Source organism: Maylandia zebra, linkage group LG6 (genome assembly GCF_041146795.1).
Source record: "Maylandia zebra isolate NMK-2024a linkage group LG6, Mzebra_GT3a, whole genome shotgun sequence".
NCBI lineage: Eukaryota > Metazoa > Chordata > Actinopteri > Cichliformes > Cichlidae > Maylandia > Maylandia zebra.
In genome coordinates this window covers 936364-956594 of record NC_135172.1, presented here as the reverse complement: position 1 = coordinate 956594, position 20231 = coordinate 936364, and the positions used below count along the sequence as shown (strand labels likewise).

The following is a 20231-nucleotide window of genomic DNA, read 5'->3' as shown; positions in this document are numbered from 1 at the left end:
ATATACTCACTGACACGTTACGTGTGTCTGGTCCTTTCCTATAAATCACCCCAGTTTAGTTATACGGTACCAAATCAGCCTAAAGCTAGAAAAAGCATAGGAACCTTTGTGGGGCTTTGCCGTGTTCCTATGGGGAATATTTCGAAGTAGGACAGCGGTCCACTCGGATAGAAAACGTGTGGATGTGTTGTAAGGTTTACTGGAGTTTAGGCCATTCAGTAAACATTTATTCCAGATAAAAAAGAAGAGGGGAAGCCATGAAGAAGAAAGCCCACAACAGGTTTGTTTACACACACTTTAATAACACGAGTGAAAATATCACGACGATTAGTGAGATAACGTTCAGAACGCAGACTTGAGCCTTCGATCTGGGGGGACCGGTGCTCCCAAAGAAACAAAGCCAGCATCAGCAGTACACCCCCGCAGGGTCCAGGTTTTTCACTCGGTTGTTTGTCTGCTGGAGGAGCCATGAGCTCCAACTGAGCAGGAACCCAGATCCACTCCAGAAGTTCGGCGATGGACTTCTGTGTCCTGGATCCTTTGGATTTCTCCGAATCCAACAGTTACAAAGGGCAGCGTAGGAGGGTCTCTGTAGCTGAAGGAGTGACCCAAGACTTCCCTGCTTCTTTGTGTACAGATATGAACGAGCACACAGCTGTGCCAGCTCAACTAAATATGGCACAAAAAGCGTTATCGCCTGTTAACTTCAGTGTTTCTGTCCTCTGCAGAGAGGTGTCGCCAGGACAACAGTCAGCTGACTACACAGTGGGTCAGGTGTCAGGAAGCTTATTCCAGAAGAACTCTGCAGCCTCTGGATCCCTGTCGGCTTTATTCAGCACAGCAGCAGCCACAGCGCTGCTGTTCAAGCCTGCGCCTCTGGTGAGCGCAGCACACAACCAGCCCGTCTGTGACTGCGTGTTTGACCACCAGTCGAAACCAAATCTGTAAAAACCAAGAAAATCTGTCTTCTTCTATTGTGTGTCATGACTTATTTATTGTAAGGTGTCTTTAAGACACGCAGAGGTGCATTAACCTTCGCTGAGCTTGATGAAGTGTTTTTCTTTATTAGAGTTTGTGCGTTTTATTTTCAAACTTTTAGTGAGCGCCTCTAATGCTAATGGATTATTTAAGAGGGAGGAAATGACTGAAGTGTCTTTTTGTGTTATGATGGCAGCCGGTTCAAAAAAGCACAGAAACCAAAGAGCAGAAGCAGAAAAGCCCACAGGTCAAAGGTCAGCCACGCCAGGAGAAGAAGCAGCAGCCAGCTAAGGAGAAATCAGCAGCCAATCAGGAGCTGGAAAAAAGGTGAGTGTTCATTTCTTTTTCCCCAGTTTTTTCTTGATTCAAGTCTCTTCTCAAACCCGTTTGTTTGAAGTGTTCATTTGAATTTGCTGGTTTCAGAGAGAGTGGTTTACAAAAGGCAGACGAGGATGAGGACGGGCCAGAAAAACCCAACAGGAAGAGGAAGAGACAAACCTCCGAGTCGGGCAGAGAGAACGACACAGAGTACTGGGTGATGAAGAGACAGAGGCTGAAGGCCAGCAAGGCGCAGGAGACCTTGAAGAAGAAAAGGACTGTGTTTGTCGGCAACCTTCCCATCAGCTGCACCAAGAAGGTTTATTTAGTTTCTTTGTTTTACCCACCTGTATCCATAGTGACCGCCTGACTGTATCTGACACTAGCAGTCTGCATCCATAAACTACATGGACGTAACATGCAGTGTAGTTTAGTGCTGAGGTGCAGACTAACACAGTACTGGAGTTTCTCTTTAGTGTCAGTTTCCCTGCGTGTTAGCTTCAGCAGCCAGGCGCCACTCCTTCCTCTGTGAGCCACCTCGCTGTTTCTCCTTATGTGGAGAATGGAGAAGACGAGACACAGCCGTGTTTGTTTTAAATGACCCTCGTTCAGTCACGTAGGCGCAGTAACAGGAGCAAATATGGTCATGAGTCAGATGGCACTTTAGATGCACTGAGACGCTGTACACAGTCAGTATTGAGCCTCAACGGTCTGACCTCAGACTGAGGCTTGTGGATGAAGCTGTGGGACGATAACAAGGAGAAACTGGCTAAGCTGAGGCAGCCGGTCTGATCTGCAACCTCTGGAAACGCTTGTTGGACGTTTTAGCTTCTAGCAGGTGTTTATGTGACAGAGTGAAAACACAACTGTACTGTGGCTCTTTCCAAGATCTTTCAGGAGACGTGCAAATTGCTTGTTGTGCAATAATTGCAGTATTTATAGGACAATAATAATGTGGAAGTTCAAAGACTGGCAACCTTTTTTGTTCCTTCTCAGACCCTGCGGAGCCTCTTCAGGGATAAAGGATCCATCGAATCTATTCGCTTTCGCTCTGTGGTAAAAACACCTCTGAAAGAAAGAGAGAGTCGCCAGGTTGCTGCAGCTTCTCGTCTTCAGTAACATTGTGTTTCATTCCAACAGGTCAGAGAGGACCCCTCCATGTCTCGTAAAGTAGCTGCTATCAAGTGAGTTTCTAAAAGTTGTTTATTTTTTAATCCTGAGCTTTCACTAGGTTCCACCAACAAACTAATAGTATGGTTTCAGTTGACTCCTTTCCATTTGTACCAAACAGCTTCTTTTCACTTCGCAGGCGCAAAGTCCACCCAAAGAAGCAGAGCATCAATGCCTACGTAGTGTTTAAAGATGAAGATGGCATCACCAAAGCTTTGGAGAGGTCAGACGCTCCTCCTGAAACCTGCTAATGCTGTAAGACCCAAACATACACGTGCTGATAGAGCTCTGTCTGTCTGCCCTCACAGGAATGGCATGGAGATAGAGAAAGACTTTCACATCCGAGTGGACAGAGTGGCCGACAGCTCATCTGTGAGTCAGCAGACGTCCCAGAATGCTCTGCTGTATCTGTCTCCTGGGAGTTAAACTGAAATCCTGTTGTTCTCTTTCAGCACGACCACAAGCGTTCTGTTTTCGTGGGGAATCTCTCATTTGGTGAGTTCGTCTGTAGAGTTCCAGACAGTGGTAAAGGTGTAGTTGTCCATGAGTGAGTAGTTTGAAGCTCAAGCCAACCTGCTGTGTCTGCAGACATCAACGAGCTGACTTTTCGAAGGCATTTCGAAGAGTGTGGGACAGTGGAGGCGGTGCGACTGGTGCGAGACAAGAACTCGGGCTTGGGGAAAGGATTTGGTTACGTCCTGTTTGAGGTACAAGAGCTCGGAGACGATCGTGGTTCTGGAGTAACAAATAATAATATTGGATTGCATTTAGAGCTGGGCGATAGAACGATAACGATATGTATCGCGATATAACTTTTTCTCGATAGAAAAATTAAACTATCGCGATAGACCTCGCCGCTCTTGTCCTCTTAAAAAAAAAAAAAAAACAAAACAAAAAAAAAACAGCCAATGCAAATTAAGTAGCGCAGAGCCGAACCAATCACAGCCGCAGCGTCATGTCACGTGACTTGTTACGTACAGCACAAGTGCCAAGCCGCCGTACAGCCCGGGTAATGGAGGAAATGAGTGTGCCGACTAGAAAAATCAACCGAGCGTGACCGAAGAGAAAACAGATGATGGTTCCAACGCCGGAGAGATTGTCGAACGGAAGAGCCATAGAAGTTCCGTAGTGTGAAGGTATTTCGGCTATTTCAAGTCTGACAAAAAACAGAGTAGCTGCACTGTAAATTGTGCCGAAAGCAAGTCTGGAAATACAATAAACTGGTGCATGCGCTATGTCCACACGTACCCGGGTATTTTTGAAAACGCAGATTTTTCTATGCGTTTGCACCTTTCGTCCACACGTAAACGGCGTTTTTGGTCACTGAAAACGAAGATTTTTAAAAACTCCGGCCAGGGTGGAGATTTTTGAAAACTCAGTTTTTGCGTTTACGTGTGGACTAGAAAAACGGAGAAAACGCAGCGTCAAAGGTGTGCGCATTTTGTGACGTCACACTGTGCGCCACGTTATTGTTTCGGTGAAATGAATTTCTACAATACTGTTAATTCTACTCTCTGCAGTGTTTAAATGCTTACATATACACACAGTTACTGTCCCTCCACACATACGACTCGGTTCTGCTTCTATGCCCCAGCTTTGTTTACTTTTTCCCACCGAGGCTTCTAGACTTCTGATTGGCCAACATTTCTGCACGGTTAGGAATCTAGCGCCACCTGCTGCTTTGGCATGTTCATAGCAGCGTTTTCCTTCATTTCTGCCTTTATGTGTGGACGGGATTATTTTTTAAAACGAAAACGGAAAATCTCTGTTTTCAAAAATACCCGTGTACGTGTGGACGTAGCCTCAGTCTCTGACTGGAAGCGCTAATTCGTCATTCGGCTTTTGTCAGACTAAAGTAACTGTTAAAACTGTTTGAAAAGCTCAGCTATACAACAAGGAGAGATTGAGAATTTCCTTTTAGTTCTCAGTTTATTTGATATTGACAAAAGTTAGTCAGTTTTGTCTGTTCTTCTGTAAAACAAACTAAGATTTATTTTTAGAATTAATATTTTGTTTCTAAGTGGAATTGACAATTTAGTCTGTTTCGTTTGTTCTATTTTGAAACTTAAACGCTTTAGCGGCTGCCTTTTGTGTAGTTTGCAATATTTGCCTTTATTTATCTGAAAAAGTCTCATGTTCCTTAAGTACATCTACCCTGTTGAACTTATTATGGGAAATAAATATTTAAATAAAAACAAGCTGCTGATTATTTCACATTTTACTTGTGAGCAACGGCACATTTAAATCTTACAAATATAGTTATTTGGCTTATATCGTGATAGATATCGTTATCGACTGAAATGAAAAAAACATATCGTAATATGAAAAAATCTTATATCGCCCAGCTCTAGTTGCATTTATATTTTGCTTTTTGAGACGCCTGTGGCGAGGCTTGGGATTTCTAACTGAATACGCATCACTGCAGGGTTGTCCTCTGATGGCTGGTGACAAAAGTCAGTCCATGTTTAAACAGTACAGCTTTGGCTATGACCCCCCCCCCCCCCCACACACACACACACACACACACACACACACACACACACACACACACACACACACACACAGTCATGACAGATGGCCGCCCCTCTCTGAGCCTGGATGTGCAGGAACTGTCTTTCTGTTAAAAGGGAGTTTTTCCTTCCCACTGTCATATTGTTGGGGTTTCTCTTGCATTGCTCTACTAATTGGTGCCTTATGTTGTGTTTAGTTTCGGGGGTGTCACTGCATGAGCTTATTAGCAGCTGCCGTAAACTTCCACACCAGCAGTCAGGAAATATTAAATCAAATAGCGCTCTTTGATTTATGCTCCTGAACGGTGTATATGACAGATGGTGGCCGTATCACCTACACCAGCGGTCTCCAACCTTTTTCGCGCCACGGACAGGTTTATGCCCGACAATATTTCCACAGACCGGCCTTTAAGGTGTCGCGGATAAATACAACAAAATAAAACTAGTACCGGTACCGAAAAAAATAAGATTTATTCATAACACACGTGAAAAGACCCAGGAAAACCGAGTAAACGATAAAACGATAACAAAATAACACTGAAAACCAATAAAAACCCTGAAAACCACACATTTCACACCTGAGCCTCAACTCTCGCGGCCCGGTACCAAACGACTCACGGACCGTTTGGGGACCGCTGACCTATACTGTGTACTCATACTTTGGGAACTTTAAGGTCTAAAAGCACAGAATTAGAATAAATTAGAATCCACAATAGACTGTGTGCCATTGATGGGCGTAGCCAGTGTGACATCAGCCAGTGGTTTTTCCATTCTACAGTTTTTAAGCGTCAGTATTGGTGCTTTGGTCAAAGTAGGCCATGTGTTTCTACACTTCATTTTGTCTTCCTTGTGCAGAGTACCGATTCTGTGCAGCTGGCGTTGAAACTGGACGGCTCAAAGCTGGAGGGCAGATCCATCCGGGTGAAGAGGTCACTGAAGAAGGAGAAGCAGAAGAGTAACGGTGATGGCAAAGCAACAACAAGGAAGACCGGCAAGACTCTGAAGACGGGTTCTGGACGGGAGAGGGCGGCTGGTCGAGGAGCTTTCAAGTCCCCAAGGAAGGTGATGGGAAACCAGCGCAAGTTGAGCAGAAGCTCCGCTTCTTTCAAAGGAGAGATGGCAGATCCAGACAAAAAGACTAAAAAGAAAGCACTGAAGAAAAAGAGAGTGAAGCCAGAAAAGTCTGTTCATATTTAAACTGAGGACAGAAAAAGCATGTGGTCGCTGTGATCAGAGTCGTTTGGAAGAGCAGCAGGTTCAGAGCCCGACTCCAACACAGCTGACATCCAGGCAGCTAAACGAGAACTTCCTCTGCCCAGCATAAAGTCACAGGTCCTTCCCACAGGGCTGTGTTGGACTTGATCTGTAACCGTTTCACTTATTTGGTTAAAATACGTCATTTCTTTTATTCTGTGTCTGAATTTATTGTCACTGTTTTCTTTCTTCCTTGCAAATCACCAGCAAAACCTCTAAATCGGGTTATTATTGAAAGCAAATGATCCACACTAATAATTTTTGAAGGCAGATGAGTCAGTGAAGTTTAGATGCTGTCGTGACCTCTGACACAGAGCCCGGTGGCGTCCTCTCTCCAAAAGAAAGCAGAGACATTTACCACCACCAGTGTGTTGGTTGCTGTGCAGCATCGTTCTCTCGTGTCACTGTTGCTAACGTGCCACAGTTCATAGCAGCCTCCTGCTCTCCTCCCTGTACCTCCACCAGCCTGTAGATGAGGACCATTAGAACAGAGTAGCTGCACCTCCAGCACTCAGGGCGCTTTGGCACAGAGGTTCAGTTGCTCGGTTTAATAAAGACCTCAAACTGTTCTGAGGCGCAGTGCCAGGGTGACCAGGACTGAACACTCAACACAGCTGCGGTTTGTTCAGATGGTTTATTCTTGCTAAAGAGGGCCGTCCTCTTCAAACAGAACAAAACATATCGTCACTCTAAAAAGCGTTTCCAAGTCTAGAATGGAAAGACAGACGAGACGTAACAAAACAATAAATACTCATCCGAGCACATTCTGGTTTATACTACTGACGTTGTCATGGAGACGGCAGGTACAACCACATCAGGCAGCGTAAACCTTGTACATAATCCTGTCAGATGTGTGTTGCACCACCTTGGAGGAAGGAGCGGATTCATCTTTGAATCCAGCCCAGTTGGTTATTACATACATGAGGATTTGGGAGCGGGGACAGGCCGGATTGCATTTCTCTACATTTTTTTGTGGCCTCATGATTTAGATATCCTAATACCCCAAAACGGGTAATACAAGTTCAAAAAGAAAACCTTTCAATGGACAAAGGAAGAGAAACTGAACCCCTTTAGGGAGGCTGGATGGGGTGAAAGTGACAGGAGGCCGAGGTGTGGGCAGGGTCTTGTTGAACAAACGGGGAGCAGGGGTGGCTTCTTCTGGGCTCTCATTCTATATCATCCTCACTCAGACTCTGTGCGCTCACGATACGCTGCAAGACAGGAAACAAAGGTCCTCGGCTTTATGGTTTGACGTGTGCATGACTGATGAACACTTTAGAGATGATTCAAAGACTCCAGAGTTAAAACTGCTCGACTCCATGTCCTGCATGCTGTCATAATAACTGATCCTAGAGCAATTCACAAACCTGGCTGATACTGGGCAGCTTGGTGAGCAGCATCTGGAAGACGGGTGGAGGCAGAGTCTGCTGCAGCACCTGTAGTAGCTGCTGAGGCTGACCACACACAGCGATGGCGTTGGTCAGGTGATCCACACCTTTCTCGTAGTCTCCTGTAGTCAAAGCAAAAGGAAACAAAAGCTTATAAGCTCCACATGCAGGCGTCTGTACCCATACTGGGTGTCCCAACAGCAGGGAAGGAGCCATTTTAGCGCCGCAGCAAGGTCACCACTGGCTGTACTGCAGTAAACCGTTTGACCAGTTCAGTGGTACGAGTTTCAATAAAGAGTAAATTACCCTGAGCCAGCAGCTCCTCTCCCAACTGGATTTCCTCCAGGAAGAACTTCTGCACGGCTTCAGCATCCTTCAGATCTGGAAGCTGCACAACAGTCACAGTAAGCAGTCACAGCTGATTTCTGTCACGTTTGTGTGAAGTAGCTTGCAGTTGTACAGCAGAGTCAGTATCAGTGCTTTGGTTTGAAGTTGTCCTTTAATGTGGTGGGTGTCAGCTTTAATACAGAAACACGGTCAGCTCCGTGCACGCGTGTGCACATGTAAAGGTGCAGGCGTGTAGAGACTGCTCACCTTTGCCAGGCCTGCCCTCTCTTTGGCAGCCTTCTGCTTTCTTCTCCCTGTGACAAGAACAGGACAAACTGCTCATGTTGCTCCAGCCCTCAAAACATGTCCATCTTGGTTTTAACAAGAAAGTAGTCTTAGACAGTAGCTGCTACACTCACAAAGTTACGAGTATAAGACAGACACAGAAATAGGCTTAAAGCTAAACTAGCTCCAAGTTCAGCTTCTGCTCCCTCAAATCAACTATTTACTGGAAATTTAGGCCTGATTTTTGTAGGCCAGTGATTATTTGTCACCTTGTCGTCCAGCTGACCATGTTCAGGTGACTGGTAACAATTACAAACTGCCTGCAATACAAAAACTGGAATGTGTTTATTTCTGTTTATACACAGTTTGCTGCTTCGGCCGTATTCCCTGAAGCAAATTTAACAAACTCCAATTTCAAACTTTTAGTGTCCCCCAGAACACCTGAGTGCACCATGGCAACGGGTAAATAAACAGTAAAGCCTTGATTATAACCCAGAGGACTGAGGAATATGAATGTGTGCCAGCGTGGGTCATATTTCTCTCAAAAACCACGCAGGACAGAGTTATTTTAATCAGCTTGGTCCACTGTGTCGTTACCATAGACAGAATATGATGCTCACACAAGTCAGGCAGCATTACTGTGGATAGAGTCAGAGTTACAAAGCTACAAATACACAATACAGATCTTTTTCTGCGCATGTTACCAATCTGTGGTGTAACTGCCGTCTCTCTTCTGCGCTTGTGTGAGAACACAAAATGGCAAACATACAAGCTGGGTCGTTGTTTGTAAGAAACTCTATGAACGAGCAAACATCAGTGTCAGTCAGCTGGTCCAGGAGCAGCAGAGGAGTCGGAAAGAAACTCAGAGCTGTGGTTTTGCTCACAGAGTCTGTTACCATGTACGTGAAAACCTGGAGCTTCCTCATGTTTGGATTAACTAACTGGAACAAGGCCCAATCTTCCTGGAATAACACGATAATCTCCAGCAGGCTGGAAGCCCAGCTAACAAGACATCATGCTAAATATGTTTGTTGTGTAATTACTTGAAATGGAAATAGCTTTGTGAATGAGTGTGTGCTGCAGGTCACATCACAGGATAGTAAAGCCTTTCTCTCACAGTGTTTGGAGTTTTGCTGGCAGGACAAATCTGGATGAGCACCTGGACGTATATAAATACTACCTGGTAATGTGGCCTTGGAGACAACTGAGGTTCTCTGAATCCAGCCTCCATAAGCTGCCCAGCGGCTCAAGTTTGAGGTAGCACACTTTAGACCGGCACTGGTATATTCAGTATATTTATGTGTGTACAGCCATATAAAAGCCTTTTATTTTGTGCCTCGAAATAGGGTTAGGCAACACCAAAATAATGGTTTGTTTTGAAGCACAGCCACTAATCGTATGCTCCCCTTTACAAATCATGTCACCAGTTATTTCTACAGATCCTTTTAGAGGATGGAAGAGCTCAGGATCCAGGGAGGGCGCAAAGAATGTGATTACTGTCACATCGTGGCTTGTCAGCTACAAACCCACCTAACGATGTGAGAACATGAATGAAGTACCAGCTATGCTTTGCTTAATTTACTGAATTGATTGTAGCGCTCCTCCACAGCCTCTGGACAAGCTAACTGGACCGAACGAAACCGCCCGGTGTCCGAACCAGCGAACCCGGCGAAGGTGAGAAAAAGAGCAGCGAGGAGGTCAACACTCACGTTCTCGTAGCCTGTTCTTGAAGTTCGGGTCATTCCGTCGTTTCCTGTCGAAATAAATACAGTAACCGACAAACAGAGCTCCGCATACACCCGCCGCTATGGCACTCGTCCTTCCGCCCATCATAACTCGAAAGACCCGCTCGGCTTTTGGAGGATTTCGGGCTAATCTGGATTTTTTACCTCCGGTTGTCGTTTTCTGTCAGGCGGCTGATGGAGCGGCTCAAGGAAGGAAGGAAGGACCGTAAGGACCCCACCTTTGACAGCTAGTAACCGCCTGAAAACGCCTGACTGAAAATGAGACAAACGAGCCATTTTCTCAGGCAGTTTGCCTGTAAATGATCAAAAGGTTGTAGTCAAGTGAAAATAAAAGTCTGTTCCAAATATGTGTGGTTTACACAGATTATCAGGTACATATGATAAAACAGCGAATTTGAGAATATAACGGCAGTTTCAGCTACATTATATTTTGTGTTAGTTTCTTTGTAAATACGATACACCTCTGTTATCATTTGGTTTTATGTTGAAGAGCTCATTTCTAAAACCTGCACAACGTTTTTTTCTGGTCCTCGTTAAAGAGTACACGCCAACTGGTTTATTTATTTGTTCTTTTTTTTTTTTTTTAGAAAGTTTGTTTTCAAAATAAATGAGCGCCAGTGACGTCATCCTAAGCCACATAAACCTGTGTTTAGTTTTCGTTGATGTTTTTTTTTTAATTGTACAAACTAACAATTACAGCGCATATCTTACAAGTCAAAAAGATGTGTACAAGTACAGGTGGTTAAGAACAAAGCAGCCATCGAACAAAGAACAAAAGAACAGTATAGGTCAGAGATAACATAAAGCAACACACAAGTACATTAAGTGACCTTACATATAAAAGTAAAAAAGTTAAAAACAAAAAAACAAAAGTACGCACACACAGTCTAGCTACATCAGTTGAAAAGCTGCATCAAAAATTACCTTTATTTAAGTTACACTTGTCTAATGAAGCCTTCGGTTGTTCAGTCTGACGTCACTAGCCATGTCTGGGCCTAAACTCCGCTGCAGGTCCATATATCCAACGATCACTATGGCATTACTGAGAGTTGAAAAACTGTCTAAAGTCTTTCATCTTTAATAAAATGATCAGCGTTCTGCTCTACCAGGTGTAACAATTGAGTTTAACATCCAGGCATCCATGAAAACGGAATTTATGACATTTAACGGAGTTAGAAGTTAGCAGGGAGTTAGCTCGCTAGCTTCTATCTAAATACAATATAGCATGTCCTGACTGCGGGGTTTTGGAAACAAATTCAAACGTACAGCTCTGTTATCACTTCCAGCATAAATGAAGACAGAAAACTAAACAGCAGTGACGTTTGTAGGGTTACTGAAGTTGGGCTAGCTGGTATATAATGATGTGCTACGTGACCGCTAGCGACACAGCTATGTTAGCTTAATATAAACAAGCTAACTTTTTTTTCCACTCGATAAAAGTTAACGTGAGTGTTCTCGGTGGTCAGGAACAAATGTAATCGCATGGTAGGATGCTGTAAAAGGACCAAACTTCAGCCAGGAGAACAACTGAGATAATCCATCCACAATACGAGGTTAGTCATTCATATACTGCTGCATGGGCTGGGCTGTAGTTACATCCTAAGGTTTTAAAAACTGAGCTTAAATAAATGATTAGTGGTAATAAAAGCCGAGGGAGGTCAACAGTGGTCGCTGACTGTTTTAGGAGCTTTTTGAGATCAAATAGAAGAAAATACATAACATTAAACATGTTAACAACACAAAAGCCATATTAAACACAGACTACTTTAGACCCGGAAGTAGGATTCGTCGCGTCATCACTGAACAACCGGATAGGAGGACTACGTGGCGACCGTGGCTCAGGGGGTTGGGAAGCGTATCTGTAACCGGAAGGTCACTGGTTCGATCCCCGGGCTCTCTGTCCTGGTCGTTGTGTCCTTGGGCAAGACACTTTACCCTACTGGTGTTGGCCAGAGGGGCCAATGGCGTGATATGGCAGCCTCGCTTCTGTCAGGTTGTGGCTACAACCGTAGCTGCCTCCACCAGTGTATGAATGTGAGAGTGAATGAATAGTGGTATTGTAAAGCGCTTTGGGTGCCTTGAAAAGCGCTATATAAATCCAATCCATTATTATTATTACTACATTATTAAATACCAGAAAAAATCGGAATAATTTTCAAGAAGCGACATTTGTGAATGAAAAATTTTGCAACTATAAATAACTTGTTAATCCCAAATTCTATTTTTTTTTATTTTCTGTTTGTAGGCCAAATATAATTTCTTGAAAGGTTAGAGAAGGGCAGTATTTTTAGAGGTTAACCAGTACTGAAAATCATCCCCAAAAGATCTGGAACTTTCACATGAATAAAAAAGGTGCTCTGTAGTCTCAATATCAGTATTGCAAAAAGTGCATGCGTTCGTATCTATATTGAATTTCTTGTGAAGATAGTCATTGGATGGATATATGGCATTTAAGATTTTAAAGTGATTTTCTTTTGCTTTAGGTGGAATTGGAAAAGAAAGATACTCAGTCAAAAACCTCGAGTTATAATCTTTAAACAAATATTTTCTTTTTAATTGAGAAGGAAAAAGTTGTTTGGTTAGAATTGTCCTTAAAAATGTATTATTGCATGCCTTTCCTTTAAATTCACGAATTATAGAGGAAGAACATGTTAAACTGGCTTTAGCCATCGGAATCATTGCAGGGGGAATGGCTTTCACAACTTTAATGAATTTACTTTGAGTATGAAGCTAAAATTTTATGGCACTCGTTATAAAAGTGTCACAGTTGTGGCTCATTTTGACCCAGCATTTTCAGTTTCTTGTATTTTGGTATTTTTCTGTACAAAACCGTGACAAAAAGCTAACAAAAGCCGGTACTGAAACACACCAACCTAATTACAGCAAACAAAATATCACGTAAGGAAATGTAGGAAAAGATTTTAGGGAACCAAGTTACATAACACTGGTGTGACCATCAGTCTTTGATTCTTCTAAACCAGGGGTGGGCAACTCCAGGCCTCGAGGGCCGGTGTCCTGCAGGTTTTAGATGTGTCCTTGAGCCAACACAGCTGATTCAAATGGCTAATTTACCTCCTCAACATTTCCTGAACTCCAGAGACTTGGTAACGAACTAATCGTGTGCTTCATGTGTGCTGACCAGTGTTGGTCAAGTTACTTGAAAAAAGTAATCAGTAACTAATTACTGATTATTTGCCCAAAAAAGTAATCCCGTTACTAAATAAAATATTTTTTGTGTTTACACTCAGTCTTTCAAATTTCAAGTAAAACACAGCAGAAAATAAATAAAGTCAAAGACTCAGCGGTCCTGTTGCTCTATTTTCACCTGTAAAGCAGGAGTGAGGCAGGCGGAGGTTTACCCTGGTGCAGGTGTGCCGCGGTCAGTGGAAGAATCCGTGAGTTTCTCTGTGAGTTTCCCATTACGTCGTAGCTACTCGGTGCTTGCTCGGAAGTTTAGGGGTTTTTTTTCGCTGTAAAAAGAAGTTTTCTTCCCACGCACAGCGGACACTAATGTTTTTGTCACTTTTTATGGAATCAAACTCAAAGTAAGGTCAGTACGTCCACGCTTTAAACGCTGCACGCTCATACTCTCTCCGTACTCGATATATGATCCACTGTTGATCTGCACACAGCTGTTGTCACTAACGTCGCACTCGCTTATGTCACTGTCATGAGACATTCTCGCAAAAAATCACGGTTTTAGTAACGCAGTAACGCAGCGTTCCTAGGGGAAAGTAACGGTAATCTAATTACCGTTTTTGCAATAGTAATCCCTTACTTTACTCGTTACTCGAAAAAAGTAATCGGATTACAGTAACGCATTACAAGTAACGCATTACTGCCCATCTCTGGTGCTGACCAAGGGTGATATCTAAAACTTGCAGGACACCGGCCCTCGAGGCCTGGAGATGCCCACTCCTGTTCTAAACAGTGTCATTTTGATGACTTCATCATCTGACATATATAATATCAGACAACTTTAAGTAAATCTCTTCATACTTTTAGCTAAACGATAAAACAGAGTCCGTTGGGGTTAGCGTAGTGATTGACTAGTTAAATGTAAAAATAGGCATCAAAGAATTTGAAGTAATTTCATTGTTTATTTGTTCTTTTTGTTTTTTTGCTTTGGTAAAGGAATGTTTCTAAAAAATACTCCCTTTTGTTTTCTGAAAGAATAAAATAATATAATATGAACACATTTATTTAACTGAATGATAAAATGATCTTGGTGTTATGCATACAGCAGGCAGCCACAGTTAATCCTTCTGGCCACCAGGGGTAGCTGTTGTTCCAGCTCAGCAACCACAAGACACACACACACTTGCTCCACATGTGTAAAAAGTCTGCATGCTCTCAGACTATGATATTAAAGAGGCAGTTAACAACATGAATGAGTACGTATGTGTATGCAGCAGCCTGACTAGTCTGATCTTACCTATCCTGTGGCATCATGGGAAGTCATCCAGGAACATGCCAGCAAAACTGTTCATACAGTCAGCGTGAACAGATGAAGCAACTGTGTTTGAGCTGGTGTTTAGCTTAGATGTTACTCCTCTCGAAGGACTCTTACAGATCAAACTAGTTACTACTAGTTAGTAGTTTCTACTAATAACCTTAGGCTCGCCTCATGTTCTTTTCTTTAGGGAGGACATATTATGAATCTGTAACGTTACAGTGTTTCTAATCCATTTTTAGATATTCAGGTGTGAAAGTTATCCAGACCTTCAGGCAGTGGCGGTCCTAGCCTGTTTGGCGCCCTGGGCGAGCACTCCCTCTGCCCCCCCCCCCCCCCACAAAACATAATAAGGATTGTACATTAACATAAAACTGTTGTCGGAACCATACTGAATTTCACCACAGAAACACACACACACACACACATATGAAGAGAGAGAGAGTATGCGTTGTATGCAGACGGCTACCAAACAGCCATCATAATTCGTCATACAATGAGAACAGGACAAATCAACAACTGACAACGACTCATTAATATTAAAATCTGTAACATAATGTATTGTTTGGAGTTTAGTCTGTTACTGTTACTATTTTTACCATTTCTTCTTGGAGCAACTGTAACACACATTATTTCTTTAGGGATTAATAAAGTATTCTGACTCTGATTGGTTCAGGATGAGCTGCCATTATCCAATCACACATCTGCTTACCTGCATCTTTTGCTCATTTCTCCTCCTCTTCTTTTCTCTTTTTTTCTAAACTGAGCACCTGATGGCTTTGAACTTTTCTTGTCCATCTTACGTTGGTTTTAATTTTGCACTCCAGTATGAACACAAATCCCCCAACATGAGGATCACCACAACATAACCTAACACACCTACACCTTAGTTCACAGATTCACTTTGTCTAGGGTTTATTCCTGGGATTTCACACAACCCAGGATTCAAATCATGAATACATGATGGGCTTGGATTTACATCATTATGAATGAAATGTGTTCTATTTGGAAGCAGCAGGGCCCCTCCCCTTTCGATGGGTTGTGTGTGAGACTTTAAATCATCAAACTATAAATTATAAATGTTAAATTGTTATTGATCCTTTACCCCGAGTCCTAAAGTGTATATTTATTTTCTTACTCTTCTTATATTTATTGTTTGTTTACTTTCACTGCTGTAACTGGAGCCTCGTCGTCTCGTCTCTCTATATACTGGACTGTATGTAGCGGACAGTGTTGGTCAAGTTACTTGAAAAAAGTAATCAGTAACTAATTATTGATTACTTCCCCAAAAATGTAATCCCGTTATTTTATTGATTACTTATTTTCAAAAGTAATTAATTACTTAGTTACTTAGTTACTTTTTAAAAACACGATTTACAACCTGAAGAGGTGATAAAGTGATAGATCTTTCAGCCCAATTCTACTTTTTCTACATAATCCATCATACAAAATGTAATCAAATGGAAAAGTCTCTTTTTAAAACTTGTTTTATTAGTTTTAATCTTTTAACTTTATGCATCAAGCAAAAATTTAATTATATGCAACATTCTCTGACTGGAAGAAATTAGTTTAACATTTAAACCTATTTTCTGCACATTCCAGCACATAAAATAAAATATTTTTTGTGTTTACACTCAGTCTTTCAAATAGATGCAAGTAAAACACAGCAGAAAATAAATAAAGTCAAAGACTCAGCGGTCCTGTTGCTCTATTTTCACCTGTAAAGCAGGAGCAGGGTAGGCGGAGGTTTACCCTGGTGCAGGTGTGCCGCGGTCAGTGGAAGAATCCGCGAGTTTCTCTGTGAGTTTCCCATTACGTCGTAGCTACTCGGTGCTTGCTTGGAAGTTTAGGGTTTTTTTTCGCTGTAAAAAGAAGTTTTCTTCCCACGCACAGCGGACACTAATGTTTTTGTCACTTTTTATGGAATCAAACTCAAAGTAAGGTCAGTACTTCCACGCTTTAAATGCTGCACGCTCATACTCTCTCCTGCACTCGATATATGATCCACTGTTGATCTGCACACAGCTGTTGTCACGAACGTCGCACTCGCTTACGTCACTGTCATGAGACATTCTCGCAAAAAATCCCGGTTTTAGTAACGCAGTAACGCAGCGTTCCTAGGGGAAAGTAACGGTAATCTAATTACTGTTTTTGCAATAGTAATCCCTTACTTTACTCGTTACTCGAAAAAAGTAATCAGATTACAGTAACGCGTTACTTGTAACGCGTTACTGCCCATCTCTGGTAGCGGAGATGACAATAAAGTTTACTTTGACTTCAGCAGCGAGCAGGCGCACCGAGGGCTCTTGCGCTCACTTTTCGCGTATAGAATTTCGAAAAAACATCGGTGCAAATTAGTCTGTATCATGGTGTCGGGTGTTTTCGTGTTTGTTGGGTTGTTTTTATTTTGTTTTATTTTGCGAGTTGGTTATTAGACGCTGCTCCAGCCAGTCAGTGAATCCCCTGCCGCCGCCCTCTCCTCCCTGTGCCGCAAGCAGCAGGCACACCTGGCAAACGGAGGGCGCCCTTACTCCCAGCAAATGGGCGACAGAAAACCGATCGGTGCCTGTGACATTCCCAATATGCGCTGGCTGATGTCGGGGCAGCATGAGTACGAGCAATTTTTTTTTTTGCCGATGCCGCCCCCACCACGATGCCGCCCCGGGCAACCGCCCGTGTCACCCGTATCAAAAACCGCTACTGCCTTCAGGTTTCACGTGGCTCTGAATAGTTTCTGAGGCCTTTTTCCTACTTTCAGGATGTCTCTGATTTTCTTATCGACTTGTGACAGCACTCTGCAATACAGCCTTGAGTAGTATTATAGGTGTCTAATGTAACATACTGTAACACACACATACAAAAAGATTCTAGGTCTGACCAACCATCTCAGCCATGGGCAAAAAGATAACAGTCAATAAAATTCTAAAAGAGAATTTATTGACAAATAATCAAGAGATTCAATTCAATTTTATTTATATAGCGCCAAATCACAACAAAAGTTGCCTCAAGGCGCTTCATAGATAGAGAAAAACCCAACAATCATATGACCCCCTATGAGCAGCACTTTGGCAACAGTGGGAAGGAAAAACTCCCTTTTAACAGGAAGAAACCTCCAGCAGAACCAGGCTCAGGGAGGGGCGGGGCCATCTGCTGTGATTGGTTGGGGTGAGAGAAGGAAGACAGGATAAAGACATGCTGTGGAAGAGAGACAGAGATTAATAACAGATATGATTCAATGCAGAGAGGTCTGTTAACACATAGTGAGTGAGAAAGGTGACTGGAAAGGAAAAACTCAATGCATCATGGGAATCCCCTGGCAGCCTACGTCTATTGCAGCATAACTAAGGGAGGATTCAGGGTCGGGGATGGGCGTCCAGGTACACGCCGGCTCACTCCTGGTGGCTGCTTATTGGGGCCTGGAGCCTGGGGCTCGCTCGGGCTCCTTCGGGGGTGGGGTGCCCTCGGCCTCTCGGCCTGGGGCTCGGTCACTCAGGCACGGCTGGCTGCCGGCGGAGCTCACGGGCGCGTCACTGCAACTCCCCCTGGCTTCTGCTCCGCGGCTGCTGAGTGAGCCCTCATCTGGGACTCTCCTCAGCTCTTTCTGGGACAGAGTTTTGATCTCCTCCATACCTGCTTCATGCCCTGGAGGACGGGGCTGTGGCCCCCCCACACTCTCTAGCAGATCATTACATGAAGGAACCTTTTAAAAACAAGCGCGTCCATGCTCACAGGTGTACACACGGGTGCTCACACCCACAAACTACACCCTTTTTGGCTCCTACCTTAAAGCACACTGTGTGCTGTCGATCTTACGTGCTGCACAATAATGTTTAATATTTAGTATTTACTGTTATATTCACATAGATCATCGTGATGTTGTTTATTATGTTGCTCTCGTTTTCTTCTGCTTGTTTTCTTTTTTCATTCTCAACAGGTGAAATAAAAAAAATAAAAAAACAATAACATGTAATATTTAGTATCTACTGTTAGTTAGTTTATTGTGATGGTGGCTGATCCCACGCACCCAATGCAAAGCTTCTTCAAGCTGCTGCTGTCAGGGAGGAGACTGCGGAGTCTCCAGGCCAGGACCAGCAGACTGAAGGACAGCTTCATCCATCAGGCTGTCAGGAAGCTTAACTCCCTCCCGATTCTGCCCCCTCTCCCCTCCACAGTCTCACTGAACTCTGTCACACACACACACACACACACACACACACACACACACACACACACACACACACACACACACACACACACACACACTCTCTCTGACTCACTCACTGGCCTGCACCAGTTACCAGTCACTTTGTGGAGCATTGGACTGCCATTACCTCATAAGACTTTGTTGTTACACTATCTCTTACCGCATACTACTAAATCTCCATTTGCACTATTTGCCTATTTGCACTACTATGCCTCCTTACTTGAATATTGTATATTGTATATTGCATAGCTTTTTTTTTTGTTATACGTAAAATTGTATTGTATTTATTTACATTTTTACTTTTTAATTATTTTATTTGCATTTTTTAATCACTAGGGTTTGAGAGTAACGAAATTTCTATTCTCTGTATGTCCTGTACATGTGGCAGAATTGACAAATAAAGTTGACTTGACTTGACTTGAAGACATGGCAGGAGTAAACAACACTGACGGGAGACTGTCAAAGTAAAACAGGAAGTACACAGGTGCAAACAGGAGGAGAGAGAGAGCACGGGCATAGTGGGCTGGGGAAACATGGAATGAAACACAAGGAGGGGAGATGAGGGCTCACAGATACATAGAGGGGCACACAGGGGATAAAAGTCACAAGGGGAAGTCAAATAAGGAACAACACAACAGGACAACTCAGGAAACATGGCCTAAATAAGGAACGAAATACAAAAATACAAGAAACTAAGAATACTGGGCCCACATGGCCCAGGACCATGACATCACCCCCCCCTTAAGGGCTGGCTCCAGACAGCCCAAACACAGGAAAACAAAAACCAAACAGAAAACGACCCAGGGCGGGCGGCGGGGGCCCAGGATGGAGGGCTCGGAACAGAAAACAAAAAGGAAAGCACAGCTCAGTTCAGGGGGCCGGCCGCGCGGAAGGCAGCGGCGAAGGAGATGACGGAGCAGTTCAGGAGGCCGGCCGCGCGGAAGGCAGCGGCGGCGGCGAAGGAGATGACGGAGCAGTTCAGGAGGCCGGCCGCGCGGAAGGCAGCGGCGGCGGCGAAGGAGATGACGGAGCAGTCCAGGTGGCCGGCCGCGCGGAAGGCAGCGGCGGCGGCGAAGGAGATGACGGAGCAGTTCAGGTGGCCGGCCGCGCGGAAGGCAGCGGCGGCGGCGAAGGAGATGACGGAGCAGTTCAGGTGGCCGGCCGCGCGGAAGGCAGCGGCGGCGGCGAAGGAGATGACGGAGCAGTTCAGGTGGCCGGCCGCGCGGAAGGCAGCGGCGGTGGCGAAGGAGATGACGGAGCAGTTCAGGAGGCCGGCCGCGCGGAAGGCAGCGGCGGCGGCGAAGGAGATGACGGAGCAGTTCAGGTGGCCGGCCGCGCGGAAGGCAGCGGCGGCGGCGAAGGAGACGGAGCAGTTCAGGGGGCCGGCCGCGCGGAAGGCAGCGGCGGCGGCGAAGGAGACGGAGCAGTTCAGGTGGCCGGCCGCGCGGAAGGCAGCGGCGGCGGCGAAGGAGACGGAGCAGTTCAGGGGGCCGGCCGCGCGGAAGGCAGCGGCGGCTCTCCAGTGTTAGGCGTGCTGGCCATGGCCCGGTGTGCACAGGACCAGACGAGGCAGGACCAGACGAGGCACAGGCTGAAGCT

The 20231-nt window shown here is 44.4% G+C and overlaps 2 protein-coding genes across 2 annotated transcripts; one reads left to right on the top strand and one right to left on the bottom strand.

Annotated features, from left to right (window-relative positions):
• Window positions 1-9: 9 nt before the first annotated feature.
• rbm34 (RNA binding motif protein 34) lies at window positions 10-6259 on the top strand. Its single transcript, XM_076884491.1, has 11 exons — window positions 10-280; window positions 729-879; window positions 1175-1305; window positions 1402-1615; window positions 2293-2352; window positions 2437-2480; window positions 2606-2689; window positions 2775-2838; window positions 2919-2961; window positions 3055-3173; window positions 5832-6259. Exons 1-11 carry the CDS (start codon window positions 258-260, stop codon window positions 6171-6173), a joined length of 1275 nt encoding a protein of 424 aa, XP_076740606.1. The 5' UTR covers window positions 10-257; the 3' UTR covers window positions 6174-6259.
• A 590-nt stretch (window positions 6260-6849) lies between these two features.
• On the bottom strand, window positions 6850-10190 carry tomm20b (translocase of outer mitochondrial membrane 20b). The gene is made up of 5 exons (XM_004572359.4): window positions 9940-10190; window positions 8213-8259; window positions 7925-8006; window positions 7598-7740; window positions 6850-7441 (listed from the first exon to the last, which is right to left on the bottom strand). The coding sequence occupies exons 1-5, from the start codon at window positions 10061-10063 to the stop codon at window positions 7397-7399; spliced, it is 441 nt and encodes a 146-aa protein (XP_004572416.1). The 5' UTR covers window positions 10064-10190; the 3' UTR covers window positions 6850-7396.
• Window positions 10191-20231: the final 10041 nt, after the last annotated feature.

What these genes read in the sequence shown, in the direction of transcription:
- rbm34 (XM_076884491.1), top strand. Translation starts at nt 258, where the DNA reads ATGAAGAAGAAAGCCCACAACAG. An exon ending in TGTTCAAGCCTGCGCCTCTG is followed by an intron (nt 880 to 1,174) that starts GTGAGCGCAGCA and finishes TTATGATGGCAG; the next exon opens with CCGGTTCAAAAAAGCACAGA. An exon ending in ATCACCAAAGCTTTGGAGAG is followed by an intron (nt 2,690 to 2,774) that starts GTCAGACGCTCC and finishes CTGCCCTCACAG; the next exon opens with GAATGGCATGGAGATAGAGA.
- tomm20b (XM_004572359.4), bottom strand. Translation starts at nt 10,063, where the DNA reads ATGATGGGCGGAAGGACGAGTGCCATAGCGGCGGGTGTATGCGGAGCT. An exon ending in AGAGGAGCTGCTGGCTCAGG is followed by an intron (nt 7,741 to 7,924) that starts GTAATTTACTCT and finishes CTTTGACTACAG; the next exon opens with GAGACTACGAGAAAGGTGTG. An exon ending in AGCTGCCCAGTATCAGCCAG is followed by an intron (nt 7,442 to 7,597) that starts GTTTGTGAATTG and finishes CCTGTCTTGCAG; the next exon opens with CGTATCGTGAGCGCACAGAG.